At 40.8% G+C, this 27,155-nt stretch overlaps 1 protein-coding gene across 4 annotated transcripts; it reads right to left on the bottom strand.

Annotated features, from left to right (window-relative positions):
• Positions 1 to 92: 92 nt before the first annotated feature.
• Positions 93 to 27,155, bottom strand: MAP7D3 (MAP7 domain containing 3). Of its 4 annotated transcripts, none has more exons than XM_053474239.1 (21): positions 27,049 to 27,155; positions 18,421 to 18,519; positions 18,247 to 18,327; positions 17,857 to 18,020; positions 16,941 to 17,046; positions 16,056 to 16,151; positions 14,787 to 14,891; positions 14,175 to 14,267; positions 13,350 to 13,448; positions 11,293 to 11,418; positions 10,417 to 10,565; positions 8,869 to 8,996; positions 8,235 to 8,488; positions 6,961 to 7,096; positions 5,165 to 5,345; positions 4,626 to 4,730; positions 3,872 to 3,925; positions 3,519 to 3,585; positions 3,175 to 3,352; positions 2,518 to 2,795; positions 93 to 1,785 (listed from the first exon to the last, which is right to left on the bottom strand). In XM_053474239.1, exons 1-21 carry the CDS (start codon positions 27,092 to 27,094, stop codon positions 1,778 to 1,780), a joined length of 2,553 nt encoding a protein of 850 aa, XP_053330214.1. In that variant the 5' UTR covers positions 27,095 to 27,155; the 3' UTR covers positions 93 to 1,777. The 4 variants fall into 4 exon arrangements, with proteins under 4 accessions (XP_053330214.1, XP_053330215.1, XP_053330217.1 ...); XM_053474240.1 differs by having other exon boundaries at positions 10,417 to 10,541; XM_053474242.1 differs by lacking the exon at positions 11,293 to 11,418 and having other exon boundaries at positions 10,417 to 10,541.

Raw genomic sequence — 27,155 nt, 5'->3', positions numbered from 1 at the left:
CTTTCTTACTTTGGGTTGAAATGTCCGCTGTTGATAAGTTATAACGGTCGTAAGAGGGTAGCGGATATTCTATGAAGAAGTCACACTACTCATTCTTGAAGTCTCAAAGTTTATTTAACAGCGCACATGTATTTACATAAGTGGGTGCAGCTAATTATTTAACAGTAGGAGTTACACACAAAATATAAGCATTTTTAATGGTTAGATTGTCTCGGCTAGAGTTAAACAGCATTTATACAAAAATACATTTTTCTTTACCTAAGGCACTGCTCTGTCTGAACAATGTTGCTAAATCTAGACTGATGATGTGAAAAGGCTCCAAGAGCTTTGGATGCGGGAGGAGAGTCACGAATGGACGAGTCTGTTACAATAATAAGGGAAGCGAGCACTAACATACAATTACCTTAAACATTTTACTAAGAGTACAAATCGAGTGCCGCGGTGTGATGGATGTGTGAACGCCACCGGCCAGATTTTAACGGCACTATTCAAGTACAATGAGATGATGGCCGAGCGTTCAGAAGACGTCACACAAGGAGGCTACATCTGTGCCTAACGCACATCACCATCACTCCACAAGATCACCGACACCTTATACATTTCATGATGGAGCACCGATATCAATATAGAAATTGCACACTTTGTAAGCCACGTTAACCCCTTCATGACAACATACATGTACGGGCTCACAATTCATTGCTTTTAATGGGTTTAAGGACAACCCATTGACCTTAAGGGGTTAAATCAGCTGGACTCCGGTCATTGCTTTGTATTACCCTCAAATATCTGTTTGTTGCTCTGAAAATAAGTTAATGTAGGCATTTTTGATTACTACAATCGTAAGGTGTTTTTTTTTTAATTTTGTTTAAATATTCAATGTAATCCAAATCACAACAACAAAAATGATACGAGTGATTTGACTACGCTGCGGAATTATCGGGTAAAGGGTGCATGCGGGAAAGCATTGCCCGGCGCAGCTTGAGTCCCATAACTCATTTAGGACGGGATCGGCAACATCTAGGTAACTAAATTCACAAAAAACAAATACCCAAAAACACAGTATGAAAAAAAATAAATGAAAAAAGTAACTCAAGTAGTTAATGTCTAATACTGCTTTTTATATACATGATAAAATAATACTTACATATGGAACTTAAATATATGTAACTGAAAATAATGAAATGTCTTTAAAAGGAAGGGAGTCGTGAACAATGCACGCTTGTAATGAACGTTTTTCTCATGGTATGAGCCAAGGTGTACTCATAAATATCGCCACAAAATCTGAAATATAGAATTACATAAAGCTTCAATAATAACTTGTACTACAGCAGTTACACCTTTTCCCCAAAAACGTGTTAAGTGCTAATTTTGGAGCTAACCGTTTGAGTGCCAGGAAGGGTGAAAGAACACTTTGTGAAGTGCTCCTGATGACTATGGGGTTACATTTTTAATGATATTAACCTGTTAAATGATGTAGTATAACAGAATACACCTTACCAATAGGATAAGAAAGCTGTTCCACAAAAAAAAACCAAAAAAACAACAATATAAAAACGTCTGACACCCCGCTGAACTGCCGTCACACACTGAGCGATACCACCAACACATTTTCCCTGAAGAAATGACAAAGGGTAACCTTGGTTCCTTCTCTTGTCAGGTGAATGTTAGACCCATTTAAAGTGATATTATAAAGTAGCAGCTTTTCACAACAAGGCTTCAGCTTTCTATGAAATACTGTAGAGCGAAGTGCAACCTGAGGATTCTCGCTGCCGTGGGGTCACATCTCTGAAGAAAGAAAAGGATGTTCAATAAATCACCAATTATCAATGTAATAACATTACTTTGGCATCAATGGGTACACAGACAGGTAATTATAACATAGGTGAATCTGTTGGATTTATACAGAAGCCGTATCATGTTAACAATCTCATTGGGACTCAGTCTCCATGGGATAACATGATGGAACCTTTGGGGTTTACTCACTATAAGAAGAATTGCCAGGGTAGTTTTCAGGAGAGTTAGGAGTAACTTCCTCGCTTCACTAGTCATTAGGAAGGGGTAACAATGGCAGACTTCTCTAGCAAGAAGGACCAACCTGCCCCTGTATAACGTAGAACTTGGTGGAGAAACCTCACTGATTAAACCATGCATTACACAGGGCCAGCCATAGTCTTCCTGTAGGAGACACTGCACTATGCATAATGAAGATTCATCCACAGTGAAGTCAAGGAGCTGAAAAACAATTCTCTTAACTTCCCCTTTATTGTATAAACGTCATTGTAAATGATCACAACACTAGTGCCCAGGCTTAATTCGTTAGAGGGGAAGAGACAAAATGAAAATGTGAAACTGAAAACAGAACGTCTGTATCGTAGACTGCCGCCCGGTTTTATCATCAACTACGCCGGAGATTAACAAACATGCTTTGCAAAACATGAAACTTAAGTAAATACATTGTGTATTTTCAAATCTTCTTAATTGTGTTATTGTTGATCGTGTCATAGAAACATAACTTACCAGCAGCAGAGTCAATGGCCTTAGACAACGTGTTGATTTGTCCCTCCTCAAAGGCCATCTTTGGGGTAGCAGCGTCTATGGAGTTCTGATCTGAGGTGCGCACGGCAAAGGAATCAGAGGACAAGCCAGTCGCCTTGGAATGGATTCCTAGATCAATAATTTCCTCAAACGACCATGCGTTGGATTTACCATTTAAATTCTGCACCATTTCAGTCTTATCACAATCATTTAAATGTGGGTGACCCTCGTCACATGGCGTCATTCCATTTGTCACAAGGCTGAAAGACAAGAAAAACTTTCATTCAAATAAAAAATGCTTGATACAGATTTAAAGCTTATTCTGTCTCCACAAGTAATTTAATCTCATTAATTGTTTTGTTTTTATTAGTCGTGGACCAGTGTGTTTTGGAGGTATTCAGGTCATTGTAATCATTTACATTGTACTTTGTGTGGAAACACAGTTATTTAAGTATACTTATAGTTCCAAGAAAGTGAGAAAATGGCAAATAATATATTGCGTTTCAGAACTATTTGCTAAAAACACATGTATATATATAATATAGTGTAAGTGTAACCGTTAGGAATTACATCTAAGTCACATGTATAGACAATGTGCTGAAGCTAGACACCGTTAAACATTCACAGTGCTCCACTGACCTTGATTCTTCTGCGTTGTTTGTTTCAGAAGACTGTCCATTCTGATCAATAAATAATTCATTCCTCTCAGGCACTAAATCAGCCGGGAGAAGAAGCTCAGGAGTTGTTAAAGCAGACTCTGTGCTCTCCTCTTCTTCATCTTCAGCTTCCTCTTCAGAATCCACTCCATTTGTTCTACCTTAAAACATAATGGCAACAGGAATACCGCACATATTAATTTCTTGAGGAATATACAATCTTAATAAAACACAGAGTTTACACAAACTACTCTCCAGTAAAAAATGATTGCTGATTTTACACATAATATGGGATATATTAACATCAAAGAGAATCTCATTACGTACCATGCAGGTTAGCTTCTGCACTGCTATTTTCTTCATCTTCTGTGTCTTGGTCGGGCCGATCTTCATTCTACAAAACATGCATCGATTCATTTGAGGCGTAATGTAATAGATGGGCAGCACTGTATTTACGTTGGATGAACCCAAGAATGCATTATTGTGTGCTTCTCTTACAAGAAGTTAATGTGAGAAAATGGTTTCGAAGAATATTCCAATCCCATCTATAATTAATATACCCCTGACTTGCAGAATAGACCTTAGAGACTTAAACAGCAAAGCTTACTACATATATCTCAAAGTATTAGATCATCTCTATTCTACGGCTGGGGCTTTCCCATGAGATTCTTTAAACCTACTTTAGAATCCACTTGATCAGTCTTCCTGGTTCTTTTCATTATTTCTTCAATTCTCTACAAAACAGGAAACCATAGTATTTTTATAAAAGCCAATAAAATAAAAACAGATCCCACTAAAGTCAATAGGTGTAGCAGTAGCCAATGAAATGTATGCTATGTCAACATTGACGTTTTGCTAGCATACATGTGATTGGCTGCTGCTTGATTTTAAGCACGTACACGACATTTACACACTAACGCTTCGTGGTTTCAGTAGAGGATACCATGGGAGGTCTGTTTTCTATCTTGAAACGGATAAAATGATTTTGGAGTCTCAATAAGGTGCCAAGCTGCTGTGAAATAGCACAAGCAGTGCTGCAGGTAAATTAAAAACCGGCAGCGCCAGAAAGCGATGGTCCTTCCCTTCCCACCAACAGTGCGTGTGCAGTACCAACATCTGTACATGGGAAGCTGGAGCAACCATAACACCATTGACATGAGGGAGCAAGCACCACCATTAATACATTCTAAACCGAACCAGACTTAGGTAACTAAGTAAACAGTTCTTTCCGGCTTCTGTTCCCATGATTCGCGTCGTACTATTATTATACGGTTTGCTACTCTTTCACAATGTTCACCATAAGGGAAATCGCACGCGTTGCAGCTGCTCCCTGCGTCCGGTATATTTTAACCCAGGATACAGTATAAGACTCTTACTGAGTTTGGACTTCTTCAAGTTCACAAAACTGAGGAAAGTTAAGCTAAATAAAAATACCTTCTTCCTTTCTAGTCTTTCCTGCACGTTTTGCTTCATGATTTTCTCTCGTTCCAGCCTTTGTTTCTCCGCTTCTTCCAGGGCTTTTGCTTCAGCTTCCTCTTTCTAAACACGAGTAAATAATAATATACCACAGATAAGTAAAACATGTTAAAAAGTAGTTCTACCACTTCCCTAAATACAGAATCTCACAGTGACCTATTACAGCTCTTTAATGGTGTTTACATGGCTAAATTTCTAAAAGATAGGAAAAATTTGACATCTAAACATATCTACATTATCTGTATGCCAGGGGGAGCAGCCAATGCAGCCGCTCGTCAAATAATTAACGCCATCTTCTTTTATTTTCCTTATATAGAGCACTATATTTATATATATATATATAGAGCACTATATTTTCCTTATATATAGATCAACAGAGGCACAATAGTTCCTAACTAACAGTTCTGAAACTTTGACACTGATTATTTTTCTAAAAAACGCAATTAAGGCAAAATCATGTAGTTGGCCAGTGAAGTATTAACAGTTTACAGCCGTACTTGTTGCTGAAGCTCTGCGAGCCGTTCCTGTTCTTCTATCTCATTACGGATCCTCTCCTCTTCTTCCTTTCTCTCGTCTTCCTCTCTTTGAAGCCTTTGTTGTTCTTTTAATCTTTCGGCTTCTTCTTTCTTTCTTAGTTTCTCTTCCTCTGCTCTGCGAGCCATTTCTTCCTGTTTTATTCTGTTCAATACAATTTAAGTCAGAATGATTTACAAATTAGCAGCAAAGCCACTTGCTTTGTTATTGCCAAATGCATTTTCTTGGACAAAATGTGACCTTGGCAGAGCGTTATGACAATTGCAACCAATTAATAAATTGCAATGTAATGTGACGAATCTTTATGAAGATATTCTAGATTTGTTGCCTGTCTAAAATTACAATTATATCATTTATAGCTCATCTTTATCATAAGCAAAGCCTATTACATATATATACATATATTTATATCACTACAAGCCCCTGCAATGTACTACCTAGGGCAGACTGCCCTGTTGGGCAATAAGGTCTTCTAGTGTGATGCTACTTAATGGGTCAGTTAGAGTGCATGCGCAGGACTCTGACATAATCTACTTAGTGGAACCAACGAGTCATGAATGACCCAGAACAGCACAGTCCATCAGAAGGGCAAGCAAGAGCATTTGGACAAGGGCTGCTATAAATATATACAAATCTGTACTGTATTTGGTTAATTTGTACTCTAGCTGCATTCTGATGGCACAACACACCACTAGCCCACACAGACCATTGCTTTAGTATCTGTGCCATTCTCATTACTACTTCTTACAGGATTTCTTGAAATCAAATACGTTCTGTAACTCTATGCCTATCTGAGTGTGACACAGGCTACTATATTATACGTTATATGACCAAAGGTATGTGGACACCCTTGCTAATTAATGGGTTGAGCCATTAACCCATTTCAGCCACACTAGTTGCCAACAGGTGCATAAAACCAAGCATATGGGCAGCCATTTCTGTAGACAAACATTGGCAGTATAACGGGTCAAACTGAAGAGCTCAGTGACATTAAATGTGGCAGTGTCGTAGGATGCAACAAGTCAGTTTGTGAAAGCTATGTCTTGGTTCGCTGTAATGGTTACTATTGTGAACTGGAAGCGTCTTGGGGTAACAACAGCTCAGCCATGAAGCGGTAGACTTCACACACACTCACAGGGCAGGTCTGTTGAGTGATGAAGCCCCTAAAAAAATGTCTGCCCTCTCTCGCTACAGAGTTCATAACCGTCTCTGAATGCATGAGCCTTGCGCATCTGGAGCTTTATGAGATGGGCTTCCATGGCCAAGAAGCTGCAGACAAACCAAGCATCACTATGCGGAATGCCAAGCTTTGCCGAAGTGGTGTAAAGCGCAGCACCATTGGGCTCTGGAAAAGTGTGGAGCGATGATACCGCCTATTATAAAGTTTGGTGGTGAAGGGATAATGGTCTGCGGCTCTTTTGGGTGAATGGGCACAAATTCCCACAGACACACTCCAAAAACTTGTGGAAAGTAAGTGTATAAGAGCCATATTGATATTCGATGAGAGTTGTTACCGTGTTAGCCGTAGAATTACAGGAGACAAGTGGAGTTTGAATGATACCTTTATTGGCTGAGTAAATATAGATTGCAACTTTTCAAGACCTCTCAGGTCCCTTCATCAGGCATGTTCTGATGAAGGGACCTGAGAGGTCTTGAAAAGTTGCAATCTGTATTTACTCAGTTAGCCAATAAAGGTATCATTCAAACTCCACTTCTCTCCTATATTGATATTCATCACCAAGGTCTTACAGTCACTTACTTGTCTTCTTGCTCTTTCTTAATCCGTTCCTGCTCTTCTCGTTCTCGCTGCTCTCTGGCAAGACGACGTTTTTCAGCCAAGATTTTAGCAGCTTCTTCTGCAGTTGTGCTCCCTGAAATAGCTTTGCTAAGGGGTTCTATAAAACATATTGAGAATAAAAATAATTAAAAAAAATATTGAAAGCATGGAATTGTGAAGGAAGTAAGTTGATTTCTCAATTTTTAATTTGCCCGCAGTTATCAAATTGTCTGACATTCTGAATACTGAGCCAGAATACCAACCCCTTCAAATGTTGTGAAAATCCGTTGGGTAGTTTCTAAGAAAGAATACTGCAGAAAAAAATCTCTACCCCCCCTTAATAGCGCTATGTGACATAACTGTGTCCGGCAGCCAAATCCTGTGGACAGATTGCCACCAAAATCACCATAAAGAAGTAGGTTGATCTCCAATTGTTTTCTTAATCCAAGCTGTAGAACCAGAGAAAGTCACGCTTAAAGTTTAAAAAAAAGACGTATTTTTAGCCGAGTTAATGTGATGGCTGAGCATGCGCCCTAGAGGCAGCTCGGACTCTCCCTGCCAGGTTGTGAAGATTCATTATCCTCTGCAGAGTCAGACAGCTGCAATCACTCATTTTTAAATGTCATCTATTATGTCATGTCTGATGTCATTAGCAAAAGCACATGGAGAAGCCAATTTCAAGGAACATTATCTTGTATGTCTTGGCTTTTTTACATTTAAGTAAGAAAGACTTTTTTGCCACTCAATGTATATTACTACAGGGACAATCATGAACAGACACATTTGCAGCGAAGTGTATTATAGGTTTCATAAATACAAAACATAAAATATTTAAAGAAAAATGCTTTATAAAAGATTGTATGCTACTTTTCAATTAACCTGCTGTGTTAAGGTTCAGGTCCTTAGTCTGTCTTCTCACAACCCCTAAAAGATTTTGTTTCCCAAAAATCAGCAAAAAGTATTCTGGGTCTGGATTCCCCTCCAATCTTAATTAATGCAGGAAAGGCATGCTTTATGATTCAACCCTGACTAGAGCGAAGATTGGAAACTCAATAGAGTTTTGAAAGGTCATTGAATAAAGTCATTGGTCTTTCAAAACAGAATTACATGTCAAGGTCAATGAGAGAGCCTTCTGGGCTAGTGGTGGGAGACACAGTTGTGATTAGGGCCATTTAAGGTGAATTTGTTTCCAATGTTTTTGGAATTTCAAAACAACTATAGTAAACAATAGCTTGTCCACATTATGATTGATTTACCGTCTTTGGTCTTTGTTGCTGTCACAGATGCTGCCTTCTCTGAGGCCTGTGACGTTTTTGGCTCTGGGCTAGTCCCTTCCTGGACCTTATCCTTTGGTTTAGCTTCTGTGTCAGTATTCTTTTTGGTAGCACTTAAGACACTTGGTGTGAGTGACGGACGTTGGATGGGAACAGGCTTGTGAGTCACAGTAGGTGAAGGTGGTCTCTGTTTTAGTACACTTGGAGATGGAGGCCGATTCTTCTGTATCTTTTTACTAAAATAAAGCAACAAAAATACTAGAGAGAGAACTGAACATACACAGTTATATCATGAAATCAGTTTACGCAGCAAAATGTTTTTCCGTCTTGCACAAATACAAGAGGCAAGTAAAAAACAAGTAATTTGGTTTATTGGGGCATAGTGCCCGGCACTGATTGTGAGTACGCCAAATGCTTTGAATGACCTTAGACAGAAACATCAAATAATGCTATTACGGCAGTAGAACTGCACCCCCCACTTTGGAGATACACTTTAGTGGCTACTTGGATTTCCTAAATCTGACCAATGGAATGGCCCTGTCAGCAGGCTCATTTGTATAACCACGCTTTATAATACGGACCATTGTTCCACCGGGCGCATGTATTAAGCGGTTACCTTTCAAGTGTTGGAGACTGAGCACGTTTTGGAGTTAAAACAGGGGAAGGAGACCGTCTACGCGAGCTAGTTGCAGGAGATGGAGGGCGCTTCCCCACAGAAGGTGTTGATGGCGTCTCAGTCTCTTTCTAGAGGAGACAGAACTAAATCAATTTACAAAGCAAGAAAATGTACTGTACTTTGAACCATACTGCAGCCCAGAAAGTATGTGGTATACAAGAAATACATGAAAGGTTAAAGGGACACCCCGGGGTCTCAAGCAGCCTCAAACGATGAATGCATATTTAAGGATTTGGAAGTCCCTTTATATGCATTTCTCAACCATAGGGAGAAAACACCCCCAAAAATATAGACAGACTTACTTTTAGGAGAAGCTGCAGTACAACAACCTCTCTACATTCTCATTTCTTGTGCTACTGATTGGCTTTTTCAAGGAGCCAAGCTACGGGAGGAAAATGCTTCCACTGAAAAAAACCTCAATCTCTCCAAAACCAAACTTCTCATCTTCCCTCCCTCCAATGCTGACATTCTCTCATCAGTTTTCCTTAACGTTAATGGTGCAATCTTCTCCCTCTCCCCTCAAGCTCGCTGTCTTGCTGTCACCCTTGACTCTGCTCTCTTGTTCACCCCACACATTCAGTCTGTTTAAAAAACACTGCCCCAATCAGTCTCTTCCTAACACAAGATGTCACTTAGGCTCTCATCCATGTCCTCATTATCTCCCGCCCTGATTACTGTAACTCTGTCTTAGCTGGTCTCCCCCCACTACAATCCACCATGAATGCTGCTGCCAGACTTATCTCCCTCTCCCATCGCGTCACTAACACCTCTCACCTCTGTCAGTCTCTTCACTGGCTGCCTGTGCTTCAGGATTCCTTTCTAGCTCTCATTATTAACAAGACTCTCAAGGGCTGCCCCTTTCCTCTGGAATGCTCTCCCCCGGCCTATCTGTCTCTCCCCCTGCCTTCGGTCCTTCAAAAAATCCCTCAAGACCCACTTCTTTAAGGATGCTTACTACATAGCACATTAACGCTTTCCATATTCCTTTAGCTCACCTTTCCTCTCCTGCAATACTTTCACCTATTGCGCAATACACCCTAACTCTCTCTAGATTGTAAGCTTGTTTGAGCAAGTCCCTCCTCACCTGTTTCTGTAAGTCAAATTGTTATTTTAAATATTATTTGTTATGTCCTTTCTACCCATTGTACAGCACTGCCGAATATGATGGTGCTATATAAAACAATACAAATTAAAAGTGGGAGCACTTTCTGTGCATGTGCACGGGGGTTCTTAGACATCCCAGGAACCCTTGCTAAGGCAGTGCTGGAGCTGAGTGGCAGCGAGTATATGATGTAGGCACACGCAGGAGACGTGCTCAATACGCTAAATACCTAGAGGGTGGGCAAAGAGGCAGGAACATGGAGGGGGCTCGGCAGAATCTCTCCACGCATTTGCAACCGGGACCACAGCAAATAATGAATGAACCATTGAGCTATCGTATTGCATGAGTGTGCCACGATAAAAGGGATGTGAATGAAACATGCCTACCTGAGTAGATTCAGTGGCCCCAGCTCCAGGAGACACAGTCTGGGTTGCCTTCAGTCTGTCAATGCTACGGCTGCGCATGGGACCTTTAGAGACGGAGGGTGGGGTACTGATGGTAGCGGCTGAAGCTGAACGAGGACAGAGGTAAGATTCTATAAAGTTTAGAATTTGACAGGACAAAACAAAGAGCCAAGAGCAGAGCATAACACGGGGGAGAGGAGAAAGAGAGAGAGAGAGAGAGAGACCGTGTGTTAGATATCGCAGAAAGAAGCTCACCACGGGAAGTGTGCAGCGGCTCAGACACAGAACACCATCACCACACACAGTGTACAGAAGCAACAGGATCAGGAAGAAAGTCCCATCCACAAGCTATAGCGTATATTACAATAATTTATTAAAAGCATGTTTTATCTGTTGCATGGTGCCGTACCAGTCTTACCTTTTTCAGGATTTTAGGGTTGGGGGCCAGTGTTTTGCATTCTCATATGGAGAAGTGGATGGAGCCCATGGAGCAGGGCTTGTATACCAAGTCTCATTGTTTTTTCAGGACTGGAAATGTTGCAACAGAGTATAACGAATTGCAAAGCAAAACGCAACAGAAAATTCAGTGGGTTAAGGGTTTTTATTAAACTATCCTCTGTGCTAGAGCTGTACAGATATCTGCAGAAGGGGAAGGATCAGATTCATCCATAAAGATCTATATAAAAGACGGGCACCTACAGCAAAGGCTACCTGGCCCTGGAATTAGTCTACATTCTTGTATTTAAAAGAACAAATGGGTTTGGGCAATTCTTCCTGATGCTGCTTCTTACGGACAATTTTATATAGCTGCAGAAAACGCAAGCGGGGTGTTGAGAATTCCCAGGCTCCGGTTATTACCTGGTGAATCTTTTCCATCAGCTGACAATGCGGCCGCACTCTTACTCCTAGCTAGAGAGGACTGAGTGGGGGCGAGGAGACGACTGATTATACTACTGTCCAAAGGACTGGCCGAGGGGCGATGCGCTAAATAAACAAATCAAATGCGACTGGTCATAAAAATGGCAATAATAGAAAGAATAAAAACACCCAAAAGCAAAAGCATACAGATAAGATCATTAGAGAAAAGCAAGAATAGAAGTAGTTGACAAACCAGGAGAAACACCGAGCAATATAAAGGAAGGAAGCATTTTTCTGCGATTTGGTCATATGGGCGCAAACAGGGAATACAGATCTTACAAACATCAATAACATTCAATAAAGAAAATATGTTCACATAGTGAAGGCGGTTAGAAATCCAGGTTTAAAAAGGTTCATCCAGTGCTGCATATAAAAAATTACACCTTATTAACTACTGAAAGAAAGAGCTGTGAGGAATAGACACTTAATGACGGCATTGAGGTGAGAAGGAAGGAAGCATTGTTAGATTAGTATCAGAAAAACAAAAGTTAATCCAAAGTTAGGTCCAGAAATAAACAGTCTGCAACATGCCTCGTTTTGTAACACAGTGACAAAACTTGCAAAAGCCATTAGCTGACAGTTTAATCAAAGAGTGCGATGGCAGAGAATAAGCAAAGTGGTTAATGTTCTTAAATAATGTCTCATCTTTCCTCGTCATCAGGATAATTATACAGACGCACAAACACCTAACAGCTTCCGCGGCTCCATCACCTTCTCTAACGCACTCTAACATCACCCTTCCACAAACTTTCAATCATGCTGCCATGCTACTTTACTGCTTTTGTTCTAAGAATCATTTCCTTGTGATCACCATCAAAATAAAACTTTAAAGTCATGAGTCTTAGTCAACAGCTTGTGTCATTCAGCAGCCCTCCATTCAACTCCCTCTAAAATTTGTAAAAAAAATAAAATAAATAATATATTATGCCATATTTTGTTCGGCAAGTTATTTTCTGAAAACAATCTGCTACAGTGTTTAATCACTCTCATAGCTCTCTGATGATGCTAAATATTCTCCAGGCAGTGATAGAAAATGCAGAACAAAAAATATGGTGATTTTTAGAAACAGCAAAAACAAGATATTAATGTACTGCATTATTTTGATCACCCAAAAAATGGCAACACTTTTATTACGAGTATTTTTACTAGTATTTGCTAGTATGTAAAAAACCTATACTATTTTGGTTTTTAATATAATTTTGCTTAGAATTTCTTCTATGCAGTAGGTGTCACATCGTACCCTATAGGTTAGCATTTTTAATACTTCTGACTTAAGGGGTTAGGGGGTAGTGAAAAGGGGGGTAGCACACAAAGTGCTACGGGAATGGGAAGTCAGTGCTTTTTTTTTTTTAAATTGCTTTATTAGTTTTCTTTTTTTCTACTGTTATCAGCGCAATACGGAAAGAGATGCCTTTAGGGATATCTCGTACATCTTACGTATGCCAGTGATGTCACAATGACCTCACTACATTTTTGTTCTTTATTTTTCATTTATATCTAATTACATTTTTTCCCCTTTGTGGGAAGAGGGAGGAATGTTGTTTTTCACACTCTTCCCTCCAATTTGAGCAATCGGCGATGCCAGCAGATGTCTAGACAGACCCTGTTGGATCTCTCCTCTCCTCCAAAGAGCTTCCGGTGGCACCTAGTGGAAGGCAATGCCGATTCCACGATCATTCCTTATGTAACAGTATATCAGCACTCGAGTCGTTACACATGATCGGTCGGCAGGACGCCGACAGCCTGATCTCCTGAGCAGGGGCTGTGAAAAAACGTACAGGTACGTCCTAAGGGTAATCTTGCACACCGTATGTGGAAATACCTCTGTCTCCTAACAGAAACCGTAGAGGGAAGCACAAGGAGGGGATTTAAACATGCATATGGCTAACCTGAATCTAAGATGAGACCAATGACTGATTGAATTCTATATTTTTAGATGCATCAGCATTAGAGGTAAGGACTTGGATTAGCACACAAAGCAAATATTAAGCAGACACCTGTTTTGTCTTCCTTTTTCCCGCTCTCCATATGTGCAGAAGGGGAAGGCTTATTATTCAGTCTACTGAGTGATGAGCTTCTCTTCTGTTCTGCTCCACCTAGACACCAAATTAACAGAATACTCAAAGCAAAGTCAAATACACACAGGGGCATCTTACACGAAAAGGCCAATAGTCACCCAAAGAGCAATCTCTTGGCCCATTTGGCACTACAAATGTTTTGGCAACTGAACCTATTATAGAGCTAAGGATACTAGGATACTGGAGACAAGTAAGATGAAAAATGTGTAAAGATGGAAGCTATTATTAAAACAAAATATGACATATGTTAAATAGTGCTATAAGGGGCTTATTCAATAAAGACTGCGTTTGCAGGAGAGTTGTCGGTTCAATTTTACTACGCATTATAACCGGCCAACCCTGACACATTTTCCCACAAAACGAGCACGGCTGGGGTGATGTATAGTTCAAATGGCGAGGTGATTTTCAGGCAGATCTATAAATTATAAAGGTGACTGAGCACCAAGAGAAAAAAAAAAAAGGGTAGAGTTTATCAGCACAGTACTCCAACATATCAATAAACCGTGGATTTCAATATATTTAAATAAAAAAACAATGTATTTAAATAAACATACAATGTACAGGCATGTATAATGCATAGAGGAACAGGGGAGTTTAATTATACTGTGTAATGTGATTAAGAAATCACCAAATCCTGACATCTTGTTATCAAACCTATGAATCGTTTAAAATAAAAAAACGAGTATCAATGCAATAACAGTACAGTTTTAAGCATATAAAGCTCAATACATCAGCATGTGGCACCTTTTATTTCCGTGCTGGGAACCCTAGATAAGGGCTGCGAATTAGGAGTTTTGTTACTCAATCTGCTTAATGATGAGCTTCTCTGTTTGACGCCTGTAAAAGTGCAGAATCATAGCATCTAAGACATCAAGATTTTGGTTATGAAGTACAAAATAAAACCAAACATGTTAGGAATAATAACAAAAAAGCAGCAATTACATATTAGCCCTTTTAGGTGTTTCTGATCCTCTCAAGCCATGGAAATGCTCATCTCGTCTCATGTTGTTCCCGATAGTATAGACAAAACATTATTTGCACTCTTTAGTATGTTTAGCAAACAGGCTTTAGTATGTCTTGCATGGTAACTACCAAAAATAACTACCATGTTACACAATATTTAAAGGGTTGGTCAATAAAAGAAAAAAAAAGCTATACCCACTGATTAGTCTTATCATAGGTGCTCGGTTCAGGATTGAATCCTGCAGCAACCAATCCGTACTAACAAAATACTAGATCATGAACAAACTATTGTTTCCCATAATGAACACAACTATGTTTGCCCTGGTATTGTATTTAAATTTGTACTATGCTACTTCTGAACAACAAAGCAAAACCTTAACTCAAATAGACTACCTTTCTCAGAAGAGCTCCGGAGGGTTGCGGACGAGGATGACAAGCGCTTGTGAATGACGCTGTCCGTGCTCTTAAGGTTGGTCGCTGAAGTGGAAAGCTTACTGGCTGCAGAGGAGAAATATGGGAGAAAAGTCACATCACTCAATGTAGAACGCCACATCTTTCATGCCCTGCATACTTTGCATCATGCTAACCTAGGAGTTTCTGTGCCGTGTTAGTTTCAAAAACAGAATGTTCACACACACACACATTTATATATATATATATATATATATATATATATATATATATATATATATATATATATATATATATATAGGAAAATAAACACACATTACCGCTATTTGTACAAGGATTAAGAGACCGTGTTACACTGCACATACAGTACACGCAATATCCCTGCATGCAGTGATGATATCCATTATTACTATAGAATGCGGCTCCCACTATCTTGTGAAAAGGGGACACAAGAAGTAAGGAGGGGGCACACTGTCTCCTGCCCCTCACTGCCACCATGCCATTTAACCGTCAGATCCAGTGAGGAGGACATGCAGATGTAGCCGAGGCAAACAGAGTCGTCAATTTATGGAGAAATATCACTAAATGCCCCACACATGGCGGAATAAAGCCACAGAACCATTTATGTAGAGCAAGCAAGCACTACTCATGTACATCTTCAAACTAAGGTTTAAACTCACAGAAATCATACAAGAGAGACAGGGAAATGTGTCTCGGACAGGGAACCTGAGGCTCCATAATACTATACGGGAGATCTGCAAGATGCCAACACTCGCTGGAACTAGAAACAGAAGCCCCTGCATGGAAAGGACTCAATGCTACGGAAAAAGACAGAGGACCACGCGGAGCTGCAATCCGTGCATTGCTTTCTTCTAGTGCAGCACCAGTGCTCAATATCTACAATGGAACTCAATTAATTCCAAAGAAGCACATCAATAATATCCGAGATACTTTAAATTACCGGTAAAATTAAATGTGTGCAATAGAATCCTTGCCAGTTTAAAGCACTGGCCAAGTATACAGTATCTACAGAACACTGTACAATTGGGACAGATATAGGTGAAAAAGAAGCTCCCTCAAATTGGAACGCCTGTCTGTCACAAAAATCCCATTCTGTCTAAGGAAAAGTTCCCGTAGTTGGTAACTGCTTCAGCAACAAACAGAAGTCTGCATGTGAGTATTGAAGGATTCCAATTTGTTAGAGCAGTGAGAAGTAGTTAGTAGTCAGCAAGCAATATTTAAAATAAATACCGCCTGATCCACTTTTATCTTCATGCTGTGGTTCTGTGGCGCAAGGGATTTTGTCAACTATATCTACAGCGTTGGGAGAATTACTTCCATGAGCACCTACGCAAGAACAAAACGCAAAGAAACAATTGTAATATTGGCAGATCTCTGCTCACATCTGAAAGCTCCTGGTAGTGGTGGTATTACCAGCAGCAGTTGCTTCCCTATATCTGTGTCAGTATCCGCATTCGACCCAGCGCAACAGGGTTCAGGATTAAACCATGCTGTGAGCTATTCACTCCAATTGCTACCTTGCCTACTATAAAGCTAACATGCCACCTCGGAGGAACGTGATGTGTACATCCTGCAGATTGCCTCATATGGACAACATTCTGTAGGACATGGCAAGGCTGGAAAAGTTCAGACATAACTGCTACTTTAAAATGGAGATTTCGATCCATTAGATAAAGAAACGAGTTAATTAAAGGAAACAAAACATAACATTTTATACATCCAGTAGCTTTTCAACATAAATTTAGCAGTTTGTAATTCGTCTTTCCCCATGTCTCATGAAAAGATAACGTAAGGGTTCCATAACAGGTTCTGGGGAGAGTACATGCCTTAGCACAATGTTAGAGATTATTACTCAGTGGTATAAAATCATGTGAGTCAGGCATGGTTTGAAATCATTTACAGTCCAGCCATGTTAAAGATATTTTGGCAATACATTCCAACATACTGACCATGGAGGTCGTGCTACTCACTACTATTGTTTGCTCCAGAGAAGATCTTATAAGTATTGGTTAACAAACGTATGTACAAGACATGTGTACTATAAATCGAAACCTACTGCTACTTTTCCAAATTCACATTTCTGTACAGAATTTAGAACACATTTTATAACATTACCTTGCTTGTCACCATCCACCGGTCCACCCCATGACCACCTTTTCTGTCGATGGTCTAATTGACTGCTACGTTCCAGAGTGCGGCGCACGTTTGCTTCCCGCTTTTCCTGCAAATAAAAGAGGTTATGCATACCGAACACTAAATCGATGTAAAATAAATGCATATTTATTCTGCTACAGAAAGGAAAATTTACAAATTCACATTCTAGATAGATAGTTACTTGGCCAACTATTCAAAACCTAACGGAGAGCTCCTGTCAACATTTTCTATTATTAGTATTAATAAAGTATTACATTATTATTTGTTTTATATAGCGCCATCATATTCCGTAGAGATGAACAATGGGTAGACAAGACCCTAGAGAACCACGGTGAGAGCCATTATCTACAATTCTGCCAAGAAAAGCGGGAGAACATTCCTCCACAGCAATGTAAAAGACTCATTGGCAGTTCTCTCAAACATTTGATTGCAGTTTTTACCACCAAGGCTGACGCAGCCAGTTATTAGGCTTAGGGGGGAATTTTTTTTTCACATGGGCGATATAGGTTTTGATTACCTTCTATAAATTAAATTATAATTTAAAAGCTGTATTTTTTGTTTACTAACATCGTCTTTTCTTACATTATATTGAATTGGATAATGTTAAACATTTAAATGTGACAAATAATCCAAAATAAAAGAAACTAGGAAGGGAGCAAATACTTCACAGCCCTGTATGTGTGTTCTAGCTCCCCGACTCCTTATAATACTGCACTGAGGCTGAAAGAAAGTTTATTGGAACAAAATGAAATGCTACCAAGTTCAATGCTAAAACTATATAACAAAGTCCTTGCTAAATACAAATATGTTTAAATATAAGAGGATTTGATTTTCATGTACTAGAAGTGGACAGCAAGTTATATAGCAGCATAAAAACCTTTTCCTCCAGCTGTCTTTGTTTCCTCTTCTCTTCTGCAGCTGCCCTCTTCTGCTCATCCTTTTGTTTCTGCTCTTCCAGCTTTCTCTGTTTTTCCTCCATTTGTTTCTCAAATTGAAGTTTTGCTTTTCTTTCCTTTTCAAGTAGCTGCGATTCTTTGGCGGCTACATAGAAAATACGGGTTAAATCAATATGGGGGAATCAATCTGCGCCAATGCATTCATGAAAGATGTATATAATTAAGACAAAGGAAATTAAATAAAACAGCTGCTGCAAGGGCTTTTAATATCAGCACTTTGGCAATTAAATAGAAACCACCCACACAATCCAATATATACTGCCTGTTATGGGCAAATATACGCGTATAGCGCAAGACAGTCCCAAACGTACCATTTAGTTTTTCGCGCTCCTCCCTGCGTTCACGGGCTAGTCTCTGCCTTTCATCAGTTCTTAAAGCTGAGCCATCAATTACTATAAAAAGCAATAGAAGAAGTCAACTTAATTCGGCTCTGTGAAATTATCTATAAAATTATATCGTAAATGCTTTACGGGTTGCAACTTCACCAGGCTTGGTTGTCTTTGCATTAGCAGTTGAATGACCAGGAACAGGACTGGATCCAGTGAGGCTTCTTCGCTCTTCTGCAAGTGCTTGGGCTGCAGCGACTAGACAGAGAGAAAATTGGAATATTTCATTGTGGATAATTTATTTAGCTCACAGCTTCTATATTAAACATCAAGAACTGGACGCCTTCACCCAACCATGTATTTGGAATCTACTCTGATTTTTTTTTTTTATACAAAATATACGTTAAATTAGAGAAAAGTTCATGTTCTGCATTAAGAAAGGACATTGTAGGGAAAAAAAAAACAACAGAAGAAGGCATTTAAAAACAATTTTAGTACTTCTTGTATTATTCTAGAATGCAACACTGCATTTTCCATGAAATATTCTAAATTCAGGACTTGTTCTAACAGGACAGAATCAGAATAAATAAAAGCATCCCTTATACTGCTGGTTTAAAAGAAGATTTGCAAATAGCGCAAACAAAAAGACTATTTAGCCTATGATGGCAGAAGACAAGAACCCACAAAGGCTACAAAATACTCACAAAGGACTCCTTATATATATAAATTCCCATCTGGACGCCGAGGAACAAGGTCGCCCTATAATCATTTTGCTGCAATGCCTCCAAGTTATATTCGCTTTATTTAAACAATTCCAAATCAAAGTACCTATAATGTCACGGATAAGCATTTTAAGTAAAGTCATTCTGTTTGGTTGTGCAGATGGGACGCACATGCTTCCTGCATTTGTAAAATTTTACTGGAATTCTTAACAAGATCAGAAGAATTCCAACAAGGCTCACGGTAAGGAAAATGGAAACGGCCATAACGGCCCGAGAGAAGCTGCGGTCTTACGTCAACAGAATAAAAGTGGGGTCGCATAAGACTAGAGCTGAAACAACGAATCGATAAAATCGATAATAATCGATAACGGAAATCATCGATAACGATTTCCGTTATCGATTAATCGAGTGATCAATTCGTTGTTGGAGCACTCGGCTCCTTTTACTTACCTCCGCGAGCGTTCCCCGCTTCTGCTACACGCTCTGCAGTCTCCGCCTTCTTTTAGCTACGTGACGGATGTGACGCGTTCCGGAGGTAAGTATTCTTCATGTCTATGTGCACGGATCGCACAGAGCCACTCGCACAGAGCGAATCGCTCTGTGCGAATGGAGCCACTCGCACAGAGCGGTTCGCTCTGTGCGAGTGGCTCCACTCGCACAGAGTGGTTCGCTCTGTGCGAGTGGCTCCACTCGCACAGAGCGGTTCGCTCTGTGCGAGTGGCTCCATTCGCACAGAGCGGTTCGCTCTGTGCGAGTGGCTCCATTCGCACAGAGCGGTTCGCTCTGTGCGAGTGGCTCCATTCGCACAGAGCGGTTCGCTCTGTGCGAGTGGCTCCATTCGCACAGAGCGGTTCGCTCTGTGCGAGTGGCTCCATTCGCACAGAGCGGTTCGCTCTGTGCGAGTGGCTCCATTCGCACAGAGCGGTTCGCTCTGTGCGAGTGGCTCCATTCGCACAGAGCGGTTCATGAGTGTGGGTGCAGGGCAGAGTGGGGGTGGGGGTGCAGGGCAGAGTGGGGGTGGGGGTGCAGGGCAGAGTGGGGGTGGGGGGTGCAGGGCAGGAGACTGGGTGCAGGGCAGAGTGGGGGTGGGGATGCAGGGTGTGAGTGTGGGTGCAGAGCAGAGTGGGAGACTGGGTGCAGGGCAGAGTGGGGGTGGGGATGCAGGGCAGGGTGTGAGTGTGGGTGCAGGGCAGAGTGGGTGCAGGGCAGAGTGTGAGTGTGGGGGCAGGGCAGAATGTGGGGGCAGGGCTGGGTGCAGGGCAGAGTTAGAGACTGGGTGCAGGGGCACAGTGCAAAGTGCTGGGTGCAAAGTGCCAGTGCTGGGTGCAAAGTGCCAGGGCTGGGTGCAAAGTGCTGGGTGCAAAGTGCCAGGGCTGGGTGCAAAGTGCAAAGTGCTGGTGCAAAGTGCTGAATGCTGGGTGCAAAGTGCTGGATGCAAAGTGCCAGGGCTGGGGCAAAGTGCTGGGTGCAAAGTGCCAGGGCTGGGTGCAAAGTGCTGGGTGCAAAGTGCAAAGTGCTGGGGCAAAGTTTCTTGAACAGTAATAGTCCACCTCTTTTCAGAATGTTTGGGGTTATTTTGTTTCATAAATATTGTGTTTGGGTTCTTGTACTTTGAAAATATTGTTTTTTATTACATCATAACAAAATAAGAATGTTAATGTAAATTTTAAGTTGTTTTTTAACATCCAGTTCATTAAATTCTTTTAAATAAACGAAAAATTTGCATATTGTTTTTTTTTATCCGATTAATCTATTAATCGAAAAAATAATCGGCCAACTAATCGATTATTAAAATAATCGTTAGTTGCAGCCCTACATAAGACGTCAGAACCTCAGCGTTCTCTTCATCGGATGGTGCAAGAAACACAGACTTGCATTAGGTGGATCCCATGGCTAATTTCTGCAGGAGCTCAGATAATGCAGATACGTTTCATTTTTTTTAATATATGGTAAAACAAACTGGGATCCGTTGGCTAAATTACATCAATTAATAAGATGCAGCCAAGTCTCAGTAAGACATTTGTAACATCAAACTAAATGAATAGAACAAGAAACAGAGGACATTTTACATATAATGGAATTCCAGTCACTCTCTAGAGACTTTAAATCCCACATTTATTTTTGGCATTAACCAAATTTGTTATGTGTTTCTTCAAACAAAAAGACATCTTCCTGATCTTCTATCCTCCAAGGATCACTGTCTGTTTCACCAAGTTACCAGGCAGTAATAGGAAGGAAGGAAAAAGCATTTCGCCATGGCAACCGGCATTACCCGGCTAGCCATCCTCCACGCTGAACAGAAAGGGAGGAATAAAATACCAATAATACATTAATGATACCCGTCAACTACAGCTGCACGCCGAACACAATTAATCTTTAATCACATCCACAGAGCAATAACAATTATTTCTGTTAATTCTCTTTCATGAAAGAACAGTCAATAATCGCTGTACATGTTTGATCATTGAATAGGAACACAAATATTTAGAGTAACTCTACGACGATGAACAGCTATACATGCCTAACCTATGCATGGGCGTTGGGTATTTGTCTTCTTAAAGGAATAAACACACTTGAGAAATGAAAACTCAATGTTTAGATAGAGGGCACCCTCCCGGCCCTTACAGCATACGAGTCTTTTCTCTCCAAATGATCACATGCAGGTTTATAGGGCAGATTGATCAGTCTGTTAATGAGACTACAGAGCTGAAGGCAGCGAGCTGGATACTTCATAGCCTAGGAATCAGATATCATAACACTGGAAATCAATATGAATATTGCATCGCCGCACAGATCAGATGCCCCCAGCAGGACAATTATACGAGACCTGTTTTACATTGAATATAACCTCTGCTCCAAATAAAATGGAAGATTAGCCTATATTCTTACTTAACATTCAATCGCTTCCCCAGAGTAACAGGTAGTTAACACCTTCAGCGTGGATCCGCAGCCTGCAAACATCAAAGTCTGCTTCATGAAGGGAATTAAACTCCGTTAAGGTTAGTGTGGAGCACAGAGAGGGCGGCGAGGGGCGAGCTGAGCTCTGATTAGTACTATCTGAGACATTCTACATATTAACATGACGTGTAATCCGTGTCTTGGCAGAAACACGTGCCGCAAACAATACAGCGTATGTGGCTTTATTATCTTCTCTTCACTCCAATGCCATATAGAACGGGTCATCACAAAAGGCAGATGGGTACTCGATTATTTATAAGATTCAACAAATAAAAAATTAGAATGTTAAGATTACTCCTAAAAATGAAATAGCATTTGATGCGGATCTGTCACTTTAGCTAAACCTGGGACTTTATAGCAGCAAATATCACGTTTACATGAAATAAAGACATATTATTAACAAGACCCACAAGGCCGGAGAGTGACGCTGCAAGCATTGATTAGTTTCATTTTGTAACTTCTAAGTCACTGGCAAACATAAATGGTAAAATAAAGTGTTGAAGCATATATTACAGGGTCTCATCTAGCGACCCCATTCAGATGCACCCCATCAGTAGGCAGGCAGCATTGCAGACTCTTCTGCGCATGTACAGACATCCCCTATGTGTTTTCTTTAGCAACAGGGTTAATAAACATACCATGATGTGAACCGTCCATACCAAGTGTGCTAATGTTTCTCTTTCACTTGGGTGAAATCATTCCCACCCATGATATCATCATTACGTATAAGGCATTATAAAATACAATCAGTAATAAAAGCTTTGTTAGTAGAAATATGATCCTAAAAATGAATAAACCTGTAAAGCACATCATATAGTCGGATTCTTTTCGTTTCATTATTACAATATGACGGCTTGCTCAATAGATAATGGTAAGTGAGAGGAAATGCCGGGGCGCTGCGGCACGGAAGAAATCTGCTTTGTGAAACTTCCTGCTGGTGAGGAAACCAAACTGCTTGAAAGTAATGGCTCAGCACAATAATACTGTACAAAAAACATTATTATTATTGGGACATCAAACATTCCCTAACAAAGATAAAGATGACTGTTTATCAAACTATAAGCCTTTAGAAATGCAAGCATGTCCTCCTCAAAGCCAGAAACAGTATCAAATAATAACGGGTAAGGACATATTCAAGAATAATCCGAAAATCAGGTGCCTAGGACCAGTGACGTATTTACCTAGGGCAGCACCCCCAGCAGCATCCCAAATACAATAAAAGGTGCTGTACTCCTTTAAGAAACGGAATGCTGGGATATGATGTCATATCCCTGTGCGCCGTGCCACACAGAGCCCCTGTATAGTTAACATACTTACTCTTTAACCCCTTAACGACAATCCCCGTACATGTACGGGGTTGCCGTGCAACGGGTTAACGACAATGCCCGTACATGTACGGGCTGCCGTTAAATAGCTGCAGCGCCGCGATCGCGGCGTTTTCGCCGCGATCGGCGGCTTTGCAGCATCCACGGAAGCCTCACAAGTGAGGCTGACCGTGGATCCGGGGAGGGCAGCCCTCGGCAGCCCTCCCCGGAAGAAAAATGGCCGCCGCCGCACCGATCATCAAAGATCGCGGCGGCGCCCGGCTAAAACTGCTTAGGAAGCGATATGAATCGCTTCCTAAGCATAAATGGTGTTACTGACATGCCTCGATATCGAGGCATATCAGCAACACTACCCCCCTACCCCCGATCGCCTTGTGATTGCTCCGAGGAGCAACCACAAGTGCCATCCTGTGAATGACGTTGCCGTCATTCACAGGATGGCATTAACAATAGAAATGAGTTCATAGAGGGTCTATCCAGACCCTCTTGAGAACTCTCGAGCTCCTCCTGCAGGTTGAATGCAGGTACTGCATCCAACCATGCAAGGTCAATGGAGCCCAGCTCACTAGTGAGAGTGACTAGTAAAAAAAAAAAAAAAAAAATTTAAAAAAAAATTTAAAAAATGTTTCAAAAAAATGTCAAAAATATGGTAACATGTAAAAATCCCCACTGTCACCAAAAAAAAAAAAAAAGTTTTTAATAAGCAAGTCCTAAAATTTTTACAAAATATGTCCTAATATCTTTACAAAAATTCCATTATGGAAAGAGTTAAAATATTGGCATTACAAATGCCCATAGGGTGTCTAGTATTAAAAAATATATGATTTGATGGGGTAAATTGAATTGGCCGGGTTCAAAGATGGCCCAAATATGGGACATGGGGCAGATGTCTAAATGGCAAAAAAATACACACCTCACAAAGGCGGCCTTTTACCTCCCAAATAACCCTACAAACCCATGCATGTAGGGTATCGCTGCGCTCAGGAGATGTTACTGAACACATATTGGGGTGTTGTGTGACACGGACATACACCAGGAGCGATAAATTTATACAACATGTGTGAAAAAAATACAAAAAGAATTACTACCATAAAGTTTCACAAAGGGTAGTGGTAAAATTAGTGCATTGAAAGGGTTAAAATACCAGCATTTCAAATACCTTGGGGTGTCTAGTTTTTAAAAATATATGATTTGATGGGGTAAATTTCATTGGCCGGCTTCAAAGATACCTGAAATGGCACATGGGGGGAAGAATTACCAGATTTGGAAAAAAAGGTTTTGAAATGGCAAAACGCTACCTGTACTTATTGCCCCATAACGTGCAGAAAAAAGCAAAAAAACATAAAAACATTGGGTATTTCTAAACTCAGGACAAATAGTAGAATCTATTTAGCAGGTTTTTTCATTCTTTTTGCAGATGAGTAAAAGTTTTCTGTTTAAAAAGTGAGAAAAAGTAATTTTTTAACAAAAAATCCCCATATTTTATCATTTTTTTTTATAGTAAATTAGATGATATGATAAAATTAATGGTATCTAAAGAAAGCCCTGTTTGTCCTGAAAAAAACAATATATAATATGTGTGGGAGCATGAAATGAGAGAGAAGAAAATCACAGCTAAACAGTAACACTGAAAAACGTTTAAAGAGCCATTGTCCCACAATATACTACGAGTAAAAACCCCTATTGTCCTTAAGGGGTTAAAAATACTTGTTTTCACAATTATGTCAGATTTTTGAACCATTGGACAAGGAAGCTGAAGCCCTCAGACTTATACAATCACATCCATCTCTTTATGCATATAAAAGGCAAGTCATAATGGGAATCGTTGGTTGTTGTGGGTGAGGGTTAAGGACATAAGGTCTCATCATAATGCAGCGTCTGGGCTATAACAGGGCCTGTGCGATAAACCTAGCCCACGGTGACGTGCATTTACATGGGTGCAGCCTGTCCTGCTGAGCGAGTCTTCCTACAGACACAGGAGAACAAGTCGTTGCTGCTATCAGGGTATATAGATAGTACCATGTAAGAGGCGGCCAACGAGGGAGATATCATTATAGCTGTGGCAGGGGTGCAGCACATGCCGAGGAGAGGAACCATCATTTTAATGAGTGTGTGTGTGTCCCCAATCACACAAATGCCATTACAGAAGATGAAAACATATCTTGTGCTTAAGGTCCATCTGCGGGATGTGAAAATGATGCTTGCTGGGTACAGGACATACATAAGTACCTTCCGCTTCAGCTGACGCGACAATCGCAAGGAATCTCCACGTTCGTAACAGAGGAACAGTTTTCATTAAATCCCCTACTTGCTCCACAAAAGGACTACACCCCCCCCCATGTATAGCACTTAAGCTGTTTACTGAAGATGTGGGAAATATACCACATTTTTATAGATCTTTGAAATTTGCTAAACAATAATTGCAGTTCTGATGAGAAATCATGGTAGAGCCACTGTTCAGTAAAAGCGAAATATTATATTAAGAGAGCAACGGTACATCGATCTATCAACTGGTGTAAAACAGACGAAGGTATCCTCACCGCCAGCTGAATAACTTACGCTAAAATAGTTTTATATATATATATATATATATATATATATATATATATATATACACACACACACATACATATATATATTTAATATTTCCCATAGGATTATTAGGTTTTGTCATAGGTGCTGCCCAAAGCATTCTGCAGTAACCCATTACTTCCTTTAGCAAGCCTAAGAAGTGACCCAAATCAACAGTCCGTGGGGGGGTTACCTTCTGCCACTAGAGACAGATAATTCAAATAATCAGATTGAGCCTCCTATGTCGAGGATAAGGAGTGAAAAGGGGATCAAAATAAAATACAAATTGGCAACAGTCTCAAAGAGCTTACAAGATCGCTGATCGCCAGTCACATTAAGGGGACAATTACAACATTGGCTGTAAAAGGGGCATAATCAGACTTTAAATTGGCCACTAGCTCAGTTGAGAGGATGTTGCATAGAATCTCAATTTTCTGGTGTCAGCTAGTTACTGGAAAAGCTAAAAGGATCAAGTAATAACGATATGGATTCCCGTGGGATGGCAAAGAAGGCTTCACCCAGTTAAAAATGCAAGGACCTCACTTAGAAATCCCCCACTGAATTCTGACCCTATAAGGGTGCAGACAATTAGTGAGAATTTACACCATGGGACCCTATGGGTCTATGTTTCAGCTAATTGGTGTTGGCAAAGTGCAAGGAGACCCCACAATATGGAAATCTGCATAAAACCTCCGTTTCCAGAATGTAATACCCGCGGAACACCGAGAATTCTATATCTTGTGCCGCAGGCGCGATACAGCAAATAATTACGGTTCGCTTTAGCCATCTGTGTGCCAGACAGTTTAGAGAAACGGAGTGCAGATTCCTCAAAGGGTTAAAGGAGAAAGTTATCTCGTTTCAGAAAACTCCACAGCAATATAATCCTAAAAACATCCCAGAAACCAGTGAGACCGGCTCCGGCCAACCTGGGGCAGTGACAACGAGGCAACTGCAGGGGCAAACCCCGGTGACAGGATGTGAGCCGCCGCCGCCGCCGCCGCCGCCGCCGCCGCCTCCTCCTTCCCCAACTAGCGGACCCCCGGCCTCCTAACTCAGGGTCAGCACAGACCCACCAGCCCCTCCATGACAGGCCACGTCTTCCTATGTCTTCCGACTCCCACGCCCACTACAATAGCGGCACTTCGGGCCCTTCCTAGCAATCTCAAACCTCCATCCGCCCCAGTCCTCCGTGGCAAACGAAACCGGCTTACCCATTTGTTCTCGCAGCCCTTTCAGTTTGCCGCTGCCTTCCGCCATCTTTCCCTATCCCCGGTGTTGCCGCTCTCAGTGTCCGCCCTCCAGTGCGCATGCGCTTCTG

This window comes from Spea bombifrons, chromosome 8 (genome assembly GCF_027358695.1).
Source record: "Spea bombifrons isolate aSpeBom1 chromosome 8, aSpeBom1.2.pri, whole genome shotgun sequence".
Lineage (NCBI taxonomy): Eukaryota > Metazoa > Chordata > Amphibia > Anura > Pelobatidae > Spea > Spea bombifrons.
This window is presented reverse-complemented; position numbering and strand designations above follow the sequence as displayed.